This window comes from Diplotaxodon limnothrissa, linkage group LG4 (assembly GCF_057381915.1).
Source record: "Diplotaxodon limnothrissa isolate DT_005_m linkage group LG4, D_limnothrissa_male_GT1.1, whole genome shotgun sequence".
In the NCBI taxonomy this organism is placed as follows: Eukaryota; Metazoa; Chordata; class Actinopteri; order Cichliformes; family Cichlidae; genus Diplotaxodon; species Diplotaxodon limnothrissa.
The window spans coordinates 16494432-16507362 of NC_140599.1; the positions used below are offsets into that span (position 1 = coordinate 16494432).

The following is a 12931-nucleotide window of genomic DNA, read 5'->3' on the forward strand; positions in this document are numbered from 1 at the left end:
AATCATTAAACTTATAATAAATAGAAATAAACCATAAACATATATATTGTAGCACCTACTGGTGTGATGCTCTAATTGGCTTTTCATAGAAACCCAAGTGACTTTTATGATGAGTAAGCCCTGGTATGCCTGTTCAAGCCCATAGTGGAGAACAGGCTATTAATAACACTGCTGTGGCAGTAGTGCTGGAACATTACTGCCACTATAACATTTAAAAAATGAGCAGAGTGTGCACAGAAGTACCACTTTTGTTGTTGCATTATGCAGAGCAACACAGAAGCTGCATAAAACCTTGACACAAAATGCTTCTCCATGCTATTTTGATCCCCAAATAAAATTTAAAGATGTTCTGCACAATGTTCGCTTTCTCAATTGTTAAGCAACGACAAAGATGTGGTTCAAGGTAAAGGTGAAGATAGCCTTTTTCAAATTTTTCTCAGATGAAGAATATCGACTTACTGGGAATACCGGACACCAGTTTGAGAGGCCTCAATACTCGCACAGCCCTGAGTGTCCGCAAGTCGAATTGTGAGCCCACAGTGGATAGAATTCTAAAGGGAAAAAGACAAATGCACCGAAATGAGCACAGAGAATCAATATTTAAGCTAGCAAGCTTGTCAAAGTCTGTCAACCTCGCAGTTTCTCCATTTCTCCATTTTCTCATACATGCACAAACCCATGCCAGATCATTACAAACAACTGGGTGAGCTCTGTATGTAAATCCTGTAAGAGCTGAACTGATCGATACGGCTGACAAGTGAAGTAAGACAGAGGAGTGTATCAGGGTGAGAGAGGGATGGGCTGAATGGAAAGTGTTTTTGTATCAAGACGAGAGAGCGACTAGACAACGAAAAAGGAGAAAGATGGGGAAATGGAGAGGAGAGGGAAGGAACGGGATTAAGAAAATAAAAAGAGAGTGAAAAACAGAAAGATTATGACTTGCTTATTTATTGTTACATGTTTGATGTTTCTCTTCTGAGTAAACACATATTAGCGTGTGCTACTGCAACTATATATTCACTCATCATCAAAATAAATGCCATAAACAGCAAGTGTGTGTGTGTGTGTGTGTGTGTGTGTGTGTGTGTGTGTGTGTGTGTGTGTGTGTGTGTGTGTGTGTGTGTGTGTGTGTGTGTGTGTGTGTATGGGTAAGTAGAGGATTAAAATGTTCCCTCGTGCCGCCAGACTTGTAGTCAGTCCCATCGTCTGACGCACACTGTGAATCATCAAACTTCCCACTTCTCTATCTCTCTCCCTCTGTCTCTCTTTCATCCAGTCTCTCTGACACATTTCTACCTGCCTGTGTTCCTCTAAGAGGCCTAGTGACATTGCAGTCTTAATCACAGGTTTAAGGTCTGCCTGATTCCTTCACATTTGAATAGAAGGGAAAATTGACACCAACTCCGGGTTTTTGGTTGAAGGTATGCATGGTTGTGGTTTTGAATGTGGTATTGTATTACCAGGAAGCCCACCCCCCAAGTGGTTGGTGCTTCATCACGAGTGTATAGGCTGGGGTCCTTGTAATGACATTGTGTGATATCAAATGCCTCATCAGACGCTGACCTGTAACTGAGAGGATCCTAGTTTAGTAGGAGGCGTTAATGCACTTCAGCTGCATGATATTTCTAAAAGAACAGATATCACAGAGATAATACTCAGTGTTATATTAATGGGAACTCAACCTATAAGTTGCAGAAACTGTATTTAGGTATTGCAAAAAAAGAGTATATATATATATATATATATATATATATATATATATATATATATATATATATATATATATATACATATATACATATACATATACATATATATATATACATCCAAGAATACATTGGGAAGATGGCCCCAACTGACCGAGTGCTCAGTGAATACCTCAGGCAGCAGAAACCCAAGAAAGAGGAGGGAGACGAGGAACCATCATGGAAGGACAGGCCCCTGCACGGTATGTACCACCGGCAGATAGAGGAGGTGGCTGATATCCAGAAATCCTACCAGTGGCTGGACAAAGCTGGACTGAAAGACAGCACAGAGGCACTAATCATGGCAGCACAAGAACAAGCTCTGAGTACAAGATCCATAGAGGCTGGGGTCTATCACACCAGGCAAGACCCCAGGTGCAGGCTGTGTAAAGATGCCCCAGAGACAATCCAGCACATAACAGCAGGGTGCAAGATGCTAGCAGGCAAGGCATACATGGAACGCCATAACCAAGTGGCCGGCATAGTGTACAGGAACATCTGTGCCGAGTATAACCTGGAAGTCCCGAGGTCAAAATGGGAGATGCCCCCAAGGGTGGTGGAGAATGACCGAGCTAAGATCCTGTGGGACTTCCAGATACAGACGGACAAAATGGTGGTGGCTAACCAACCGGACATAGTGGTGGTAGACAAACAGAAGAAGACGGCCGTAGTGATCGATGTAGCGGTTCCGAATGACAGCAATATCAGGAAGAAGGAACACGAGAAGCTGGAGAAATACCAAGGGCTCAGAGAAGAGCTCGAGAGGATGTGGAGGGTGAAGGTAACGGTGGTCCCCGTGGTAATCGGAGCACTAGGTGCGGTGACTCCCAAGCTAGGCGAGTGGCTCCAGCAGATCCCGGGAATAACATCGGAGATCTCTGTCCAGAAGAGCGCAGTCCTGGGAACAGCTAAGATACTGCGCAGGACCCTCAAGCTCCCAGGCCTCTGGTAGAGGACCCGAGCTTGAAGGATAAACCGCCCGCAAGGGCGTGCTGGGTGTTTTTTTATATATATATATATATATATATATATATTTTTTTTTTTTTTTTTTTTTTTTTTTTTTTTAAATTAATCAGAACACTCATTGGACTCATCTGAAAGCCCGGAATTAATCAAGTTTAACGTTCAACAAATTTTTCTGTTCAGCAATGCAAGTAAATAACTGTAGTTTGGCATCTTACTAATGATAATAATAATTTGCTTTACTATGCTTTCTGCTTAAAAAAAACAGTGAGTTTTATTGCTGAAAACGCTGCTTTACCAGGAAATAACCGAGCTGCCCTCTGCTACGCAAGATGACCAACAAAGGAAGTACAGATTTAGTGTTTTGCTCAAGGATACATTAGCCTGAAAGATGCTTGGCAACAACAGAGTGCTACATTAATGCAAGTTAGGATAGCCATGAAGGGAAGATGAAGATGATGTAGTCGAGGATGGTAAATTTGCACTAGGTATTGCACAAGGGGGAAAAAAAACATTTACCATAAGTGCAACTGGGGGGAAAAGAGTGAGTTAGATAGATGCTATACTGATTTTAAATGTAAGGGCAAAAAGAACAGTGGATCAGTTGGAATATTTACCCTCTAAACTGAACTGTGTTGATATAAAAAGGAGAATAGTGAAATTTCATAGAAGGAAAAACCTGTATATCATGCTGCAAAAACATCTGTGTGCTGACATGAAGAAACACATCTACATTTACATATAAAAGATGAACACGTATACCTGTGTCAGTATTTTTGGAACCGCAGTACAGAAACTCTTTGCCAAAAAAACAACCTGTGATTACAAATCCAATTATTTTATATATTTCTGTGATGTGACTATGATTACAGTAAAAAACATTAACAACGCTGATGACTGGACAATAACGATAATGAACTATGATGATGTTGATGACTGTGATGGCGATAGTAACAACGATGATGGTAATAACATGACGGTGATTTCATCTGCCATCACAAATAGTGTCAAACTGATGAGGCAGTTCCTCATTCACACTGTCTCCACGGTTACCGGGTCCTTTCTCATTCATAAGTGTTTCCATGGCAACAGGGACCTTGGCTCATTGATAGAATCTCTGTATCACCTTGGTAACAGGGCCAAGGGAGGAGCTAGATTGATTGTTTTTTTGTTTTGTTTTGTTTTTTTTGTCTTCTTTTCTATTTAATGTAAAAGTTTTGCAGCTTACATGCAGGGCTGCACATTTGCACACCGATACATGCAAAAACACCCGTGCACACGGATGCACGCATCTGCACAGCAAATGGGTGTTGGTTGAAGCTTAAACATACTGAGAGAAAATAATTTTATTCAAGTGTGCACAATGGAAACTGGGTCATTTGGAATAATCAATGGAAAACAATTTCTTCCCTGCCAGGAACAGATGCTCTCTACTGTACATCTTTAAATTCACACACAGAATGCACACACACCTGCATTTAAGTAAAAGGAGAGCAAATGGTTAAGGGGAATCAGATGAAGCAACATCGCTATAACAAAAACCTCATCTCTCCACTTCTGATGAGAAACCAACGCATTATACAAACAACATTTATCCCTGCTATCTCCCTCTGCAGCTTCCTGCTGACTTCAGCTAAAATCCAGCTAAATATCTCTGTCCACATCACTGACTGAATCTCACCATCTCTGCTCCAAGCTCTCCTGTTATCTGTCCTTGTCTCCTTGGTTGCATCTGTGACTATGATTCAAATATTTTGCATTAAATGCACCAGTATGCTCTTTAATGTTTTTATAACATCAATAAAATATTAAGTGTCTCTTGAGCCAGCAATCAGACCTCGACGATCAGCTGACACTCAGAATTTCTCCCAGAATTCACAAGAGCCCACGTCTCCTCCTGCAGGTGGACCGGGAGATCCATTGTAGGGAAAAGAGACCAAAGCCAGACCAAGCTGATAATTTACTGGCTGATCTGGGTTTCTATTCTCACCTATGGCAATGTGGAGAAAAGGATTGCAGATACACACAAAATGCTTGATCCTCAGAGATAGGGTGAGTAGCGCAGTCACTCAAAAGGGGCTTAAAGTACAGCACTGTCCTACACAAGAAAGGAGCCAGTTGTGGTGGGTTTAGCATTTGAATAGAATGCCTCTTAGATGCCTCTTAGGTGAGTTATTCTGGGCATGTTCAACAGGGAAAAGACCCCAGGGTAGACCCAAGACACACGGGAAAGAACATTTTTCTCAACTGGCTTGGAAGCACATTGGTATGCCCCTCGTTCCTCAAAGAGCTGGTGGCAGTGACAGTGGAGAGGGACATTTGAGCAGATTTTGACAGTTCTGCTTAGACTGCACATACATTTTCATTGCATTCATTTCTTCTTTTATAATGAAATTCCCTTTAATAAATTGTAAACTGTGGGAATAAAGCATCACATACAGCTTTGCATTAGTCTGGTAAGCACAATTCTAGACACTTTTTTTTTTTTAAATGGGGAGGTAGTACCTCTAGACCGCCCTAGACAGTATTTAATTATCTGAATGTTAAAGCTGCAGGAAATTGCAATAACTTCAAAACACATTTTAAACAGGAAGGCATACTCCTTAGGGATGGTGCAGTTTTGCAGTGGGTAGCACAGTCACCTTAGAGCATGGAGGTTTCTGGCCAGCTCGGTCCCTTCTGTGTGGAGTATTACACAATTCTGCTCAGGAAGCTCACAATGAAAACTAGAAAATGCATTTTCTGAAGAAACTGCAGTGTGGATGTTGATAGCTGAATGTTTTGAGCTGAAATGAAATAATTGCTGAATGTTAAGTTAAAAATGTTGAATGAGCTGAAAAATACAGAATTTTTCACCTGAAAACAAAAGTGCAGAACTGTTGAAAGCTGACGTTCACACATAAAAAGTTGAAAAATTGCTTAACATGATTAAAATGTAAATTAGGAAAACCTGAGTTATGACAAAAGAAAATTCAGAGTCATAAAACATCTGAATGAATAATGAAACCTCATATTATTTAAATCACTGAATGATTAAAATGTGGGAAAGTCCACTAAAGATAGGTCATCATCTGACTTCAAATGCCCAGATCTGAACCACCTGTGTGTAGAAGACAAATCCACCAATGAACAATAAGCTTGAATTTAATGGGACAACCAGATTGCTCAATCCAGTTGACTACTGATATGCTTATTACAGTGTGCAAAACCCTGTCAAATCTGAAAAACTGCTTCTAAATCGAAGACCCTAAGTCCTGTCAAAATCAGTTTTGAACTGCAATGATCCCAAGGAATTGTTCTACACAACAGTGTGTTCTTTATGTTCCTGTTGTCAAAATGCGATGACAGGAAAGATTTAACAAGTGGGGTCTTTCCTGCTGTTGAGACAAACTCCTGACTAAAAATACAGTGTATTTATATGGGTTGGTTAGAATGTTATCCATCTACTTGGATTCACACAGTTCAAAATGTTTACATCTCTGAGCTTTGAAAGACACACTGTTGGAAAGAGAACAACGATGGCTACGTTTTAAAGGTCAAATGATGGCTGTAGAGCAAACACTGTGGACCACAGCAGCAGTTGAAAGAGAAGTGTTTAAGATGAATCTTGGCAGAGTGGCAGACAGAGCTCGTTAAGCAGACAGGTGTGAGCCTGGTTGCTATAGAGACTGCACCCAGTGGCACCACACACACACAGACACATGCCTCTCGTCTGCTGCTTTAAATAAACAGAAAGTGACCCCGAAACAAATGCTTCCCAAGAAAAAACTACAAGTCGTATTGACAAAATTCTTTCACCGTAAGCGCCAGCAATGTCCAGTCTAAAAAATTCTCAGTTTTCATGCCTGTGGAGTTTATTATATGGATGTGGTGACAGTGTAAAGACAGCCTGTACTTCTGATTTTCAGACGAATTTTGGGAGCATTTATAATATTGGAGTCTATGGAAGAGTTGCAGGGAGGAGGCTATGAATTCTTGACATTTACGAAAGAACCATAACATCTATTACAAATGACTGAAATAGTAGTTCTAGCTTCATTCATTTTTTATGCTTCTTTTTAGCTGTTGAATCTAATCAAAAAGTCCTAACACGGGTACAGGAAAGCAAAAGAAAGAAGAGGATGCAATGCAAGAACAGCTGTAAATTAAATGTAACTAGGCTAATAATCAATAGTGGGTGTAGAAAAACAAACAAAGAAACAAACAAATCCAACCAGCTTATTTTCACTGTCAAGCCACTCTGACAATTAACTACAACACACAGGTCAACACCCACAAATGAGACGACTTGGAACAAGACCGTAGAGTAAATAGCTAATCTCGGTGATGTATTCAGACATGTTAAGTGCTATTTGTGTGTTTGTCTTTGTATGTGTTTGAAGAGAGCGCCAGCAAGTGCAGGGAGGGCGAGCAGGACATGGAAAAGAATGTTTGAAGTGGAAATGTCTGGCCGTGTGTGTGTGCGCGCGCCCATGTGGTCACTGTGTTATCAAAGGTTTCCACCAAAGGTTGATAGAAAGGCCAAGTAGCCTTTCATCTTCAAAGAGCTGGACTGCTAAAAACACACTGGCCATTCATAGAAAGCACAACAAAGAACGAGTGCGCCACATGTGTGCAAAATGTATTGACTGCAGGCAGCGTCCTCAATGCATCATGGGAATGTACTATGTGTGTACACTATGTGCTGCTCGGTAAATATTGCTATATACCACAGCTGGTTGACAGGGAGGGTTACAGCGTGATGGCTGCTGTTTAGGCTATACAACAATGTGGTTGTTTCTTCGAGAAATAATCCCTGAATCTGATCATTTCACGCCTCCATCCATCCATCCACCCATCCATCAATTTACTTAGCAGCAGATGGGGTGGAGCTGGTGACACCCAGATGACACTGGGGAGAAGCAGAGCTGTCAATCAATGACAAGGTTTTCACCATTTTTAATTAAATCCACAGCTACAGCCCAGAGTATGCAAAGAAAACCTGCACAGACACAAGAAAAAAAGTGCAAACTGCACTCAGAAAGGCTTCGACAAAACCACCACCTTTGTATCAAATCATTATTGTTGTAAGGTGACAGTGCTGACCCCTGTGTTGCCCTAACTTCACACCTGAACCTGCAAAACAGTAGCTCATAATGTATCAGACACTCAGCACAGCATCATTGCCATTGGATTTTCATGGGTGATTTGTCAGGTCTAGAACAAGACTGCTTATGATGCACTTGTCAGTCATCTGTTAGTGATGGACTCGCTGTGAAACTCCACTCGTTAATGCTGATGTTTTTTTAATTTGTTTGTTTTGTTGTTGCTGTTATTTATTGACCCCTTTTCTGAGAAGTCAACAAAAAATCATTGCAAATAAATAACCATCTTGAAGTCTTGCAACTCTTTGTCAAGCTATTGTTGAATAAAATCCTACATGTTTATGACACTAAATTCCAAATAGGGCCACAAAACCACTTGGATAAAATAGATGTCATTAATGAAGGCCATTATGTTTAGAAAGGGTAGTCAACAAGGCTAATATATGCTGATAAAATAGTGCATACATAATCCATTCAAACAAATCTAGCTTTTTTTTTCCAATGTGTGCCATTTAACAGTGATTGCCCTGAGGTCATCAGATAACACTTCTTCTTTTGGCCGCTCCCTTTAGAGGGTCAGCATAGTAGATCATCTGCTTCCATCTCATCCTAACCCTTGCATCCTTTTCTCTTACACCAACCGTCTGCATAAGTCTTCCTCTGATATTCCTCTTTTCCTCCTGCCTGGCATCTTTATTGTCAACATCCTTTGTCTGGTATATCCACGATCCCTCCACTGCACATGTCCAGATTTACCTCTCTAACTTTCTCTTCAAACTGCTCAACCTGAGCTATCCCCTGATACACTCCTTTCTAATCTTGTCTTCCCCCAATGACAATTCACTTGAGAATAATCTACCAACAGATCGAGTGGTAAAATAGAAAAAATTGGCAAAAGAAATCAAAGATCAGCTTTAAGGACATTCTTGTTTCCTTCTGTTGTACCTCCTTATCCTCTCGGCATTTCACTACTTCCTGCTGTCATGCTGACACTTGTCTTCTCACCTCTCTTCTCTGTTTCAGTCGCTCTATCGCACCATGCTGAGAGGAACTTGTCTTCGTGATTGCTCTTATTAAAGCATAAGGACATACTGCTGCACTGGGTGTCTGCTCAGTGCATGTGTGGTGTCCTTGTGCAAGACAGAGACATTTGGGCAGAAAGGAGCAATCACTGGATTCACCGGTTGCTTCGTCTACCCCATGAAGTCCCCACCATTCACCCCATGCACACACAAGTGGACATAATCCCCTCAACATGATAATCTGTGCCACCACTCCCAAACAGCGACATGATTGTATTGCTGCTAGAATTTGCAAAGTTGTTAAGAAACAACTTTTAAATAGATTTCAAAAATAAATTATCAACCAGTTTACTTTTTTTTTTTTTTAGCTTTCTTGCAGTTTTTATGTTTTGCAGGTAATTTGCGCTTCAGTTGAACATCAACAGTGAGACATGCAAACACTGTCGTTTGTTAATGCATCACTCATGCATCGCATTCATCTGTGTCACATCAGCCTGCAGCGTCACACAGGTGTGTAGCAGTGGTAGATACATAAAAGAGGCTTACTGTGTCTTTAAAGAAACACGAAGGATAGCAGGAATGACATTTGACAGTCAGCTTAAATGATGGATTAACAGATGGATGCGTCGGGAAAACAGAATCTAGCACAAATGAGCAAGAATGTAAAATGTAAACCCATTTGAATGTGTGTAGACGCCATCATCCGCTTCTCTTCTCTGTCTTTCATTTCTGTCAATCAAACCTATTATCTGATGTCTCTGGTCTTTTCATGTGAGATATAATCTAATAAGTGAAGGCAATAGTAAATCCATCATTTTAATCCCATCATGTCTGAACTCGGCCTTGTTGACACCGTTTCTGTGACAGGTTTCAGGTTGCATTCCATCGCTTCCCTTTGCCCTCGTCTTCACCTTCTCGTTGAATGTTCAAATCAAATATCTCATTTACTCATTCCCCTTTCTTACATTGTCTCTTTCAATTCATTCCTACTGTGTCTCTCTTTCTATTGAGGTAGCGGCACCTGCATTTTTTCTTGCCTTCTCTCTAGTGCTGCTTCCCCCTGTGCTCCCCACCCCTTCTGTCGCTGTCTATATTGTGGTGACATTTGTTCACTACCCAGGCTGCTGGCTGCCTGCAGTTCTGCTCTGTGATCTGACTGCTGCCTTGCCCAGAATGGGGCCTTTCATTAGGTCAAAGGAGCAGGAAAAGGACACTTGCACACATACATGCATACAAACATACTAAAACACATGACAGATTTTGACATGCTGTTGGAAAATCCTTTGTTATGTTTGAGTTTAGTCAGGCACACATTTAGATCTGACTAAAGGTTACATACTGTATTATGTATGTATGTGTCTGTGCTTGGCTCATATACATTTGCTTAATACTCACCCTGTGAGCACTACGACAAAGTCCATCACGTTCCATCCGTTTCTCAGGTAAGAGTTCTTGTGGAAGGCAAAACCAAGCGCCAGAATCTTTATTCCCGACTCAAAACAGAAGATTCCTATGAAATACGGCTCTGTATCATCCTGGGGAGCACAAGAGAAAACAAGCAAAGGAGGAGTGGAAAGACAGGAGAGAGGAAAAGCAGGAAAGGTTATGATGGTTTGAAAGGCACAGAAAGACAAAGTAAGTTAGCTGGCAGTTGGCGAATGAGTTTCAGAAGTATTTTTGCAAATAGTCTCATGTGCCAAATAAATTTTAAAAAATAAAATAAAAAATTATCTCACAAATATACAACTATCACCTGAATTTAATTGCATGTACATGTATAACACATGCAATTTTGTCTTGGTTATTCAGCTTACCAGGCGTTCTGAGAGCGGCGTCTTGTCCCCATCAGGCAAATGTTGTTCCAGAGCCAAGACAATGCAGTTGGCAATGATGGTGGCTAGAATCATCCACTCAAATGGAGTGAGGAAGTTCAGTGAAGGAACAAATCTTTTTTAATTGAACCACAAACCACCACATTAATTGCTTGTTAACACAAATATCTCATCACCCTGTCACACGGGAGTGATGCAGCTGAAGCCCTTACTGAAATGCCCAAGTGAGCATCATTTAAACAAGATAAAAGCTCAGATCAACTCAAACTGGTTGCTTGAACAAGACAATCAGTTCATACGTACTCCATAGTCACCACACCTTAATCCAGAGGTTCCCAAAGTGTAAAACAAAGGGGGGCCTAGCAAAAAAAAGTTTGGGAACCACTGCCTTAATCCAACAGAGCACAGTTGGATAGTTGGATAGTTATTTAAAAGTGTTACAAATAATGTGCAAATTTACACATACTAGGTCAGGAGTTGCTATTATCATCTTGCCATTGTGGCAAGAACAGAGCAGCACCAACAGAAAAGTAAAAAATTGCAGCACTGCCTTGTTGGACAGATTCACTTATAACGTACTGAGCTAATTTACCTGGCCTGCTAAAAACGTCAGGGCAAATTAAGGGATAATATAGAAAACATCCCTACCCTAACATGAAAGGTCAAAAGGAAGGTCAAATATATATGCAGTTTGAATTCACTGAGTGTAAGCAAGTGTGAAAAGAAAATATAGCAACTCTATCTCAAATGGACCACAGTCTGGCTTCTCTCTGCCACTATTTACCCACACAAATACACACACACACCCACAAGCCATCATTATGAGTCAGTTAAATATGTTCTGCTAAGTATATTTTCTGATAACACACCACCCACACGGACAAGCAAAACAAAGATACACTTTAATATAGCCTGTGTCTTTTTGTGTAAGTGTGTGATAACCAGTGCTGGGCAAGTTACTTTGAAAAAGTAATTAATTATAGTTCCTAATTACTTCTTCAAAAAAGTAACTGAGTTAAAAGATACTAAAAGTATTTAATTACTTGGAAAGTAACTATTACATTACTTGTTTATTGTTTATTGAATCATATTTCATAACTTTAAATGCAAATTAAATTGTCAATTTGAAAATCATAAGCACAAGTTTCACAAACAACAAGTTATTTGCAGCCATTTACCTTTTACCTTTAAATGGTTTTTATTACCATTTCAAACTATTTACACAACAATCAGCTGTTCTGCATTCAATAAGATGCCACACAAATTATTTGTGCCACTCCAAAAAAATAATTTCTGTCCACTATAAAGGAGAACATCACAGCCTGATCCCTGCAGGCCTGACAGCAGCAGGTGTATCACTCCTGTTTGTTTGTTTTTTACCTGGAGACAGCAGTCGCCTCATTGTTCTGACACACAACACCAAACTATCCACAACACTACACACTAACTACACAAGACAACACATTAACTACACACTCCAAACATGCTAAATGTCACAAATCGCTCACATCTCAAAGCTGGCTCTCTCTCTTTTTCTTTCTCTCTCTCTCTCTTTCTTGCCGCCTGTCACTCCTAGTCACTCCTAAAACTTCCCCCTCTTCCTAAACAACCAAAAGTCACGTTGCCATACCTTTTTTTGATTGGTCGACAAGGTACATTTTTCCACCAACACGAAAGGGCGTTTTTTTGTTTGTTTTTTGGGGGTCATAAGCAGAGAGTGCTTGCTAGCGCTGTCCTTAGACAGTAAACGTGACGAAACTATTGAAGAAAAAACTCAGCATATATTGTTTATCATGACTCTGGTTTTACGTGGCCTATCAACACAATTTAAACACTGGTATATATCACCTTGTTGCTTTGTCATCTTAAAGTGGTCATGTGATTGGCTTACCACGACTACTTTAGTGTTCCTGAGTCAAACAGAAGCACTCATGCGATTGTTTTGCCCCCTTAGCTCCAGCTGTTGTACCAAAAAGTGATCGTCGGTCAGAAAGTGATTGCCGCCCGCGGGAGCACGCGCAGCTGCTTAAAGCTGTAGCGCCCAGATTACTTACAGCTATTTCCATGCAACTGATATAAGATGCAGTAAGCTGAACACAGCTTCAGCCGTCTGTTTGTTGAAAAATAGTAACGCGACCGCACTGCATTTTCTTGTTAGTAACGGTATCGGCGTTGTAACTATAGAAATAGTAATCAGTTAGATTAGTTAGTAACGCCGTTACTTGTAACGCCGTTATTCCCATCACTGATGATAACATGCCTGGGCACTGACTGAGGCTTATTGT

The 12931-nt window shown here is 40.6% G+C and overlaps 1 protein-coding gene across 1 annotated transcript in view; it reads right to left on the reverse strand.

The window, feature by feature from the left end:
- Positions 1-12931, reverse strand: part of cacna1aa (calcium channel, voltage-dependent, P/Q type, alpha 1A subunit, a) — an 89775-nt gene that overhangs the window by 55418 nt on the left and 21426 nt on the right. Inside the window, exons 2-4 of the mRNA XM_085352311.1 lie at positions 10629-10734; positions 10210-10349; positions 460-551 (exon numbers count right to left, since the gene is read on the reverse strand). Of these exons, the coding sequence (XP_085208437.1) occupies positions 460-551; positions 10210-10349; positions 10629-10734 (338 nt within the window). The remainder of the gene's footprint in view (positions 1-459; positions 552-10209; positions 10350-10628; positions 10735-12931) is intronic.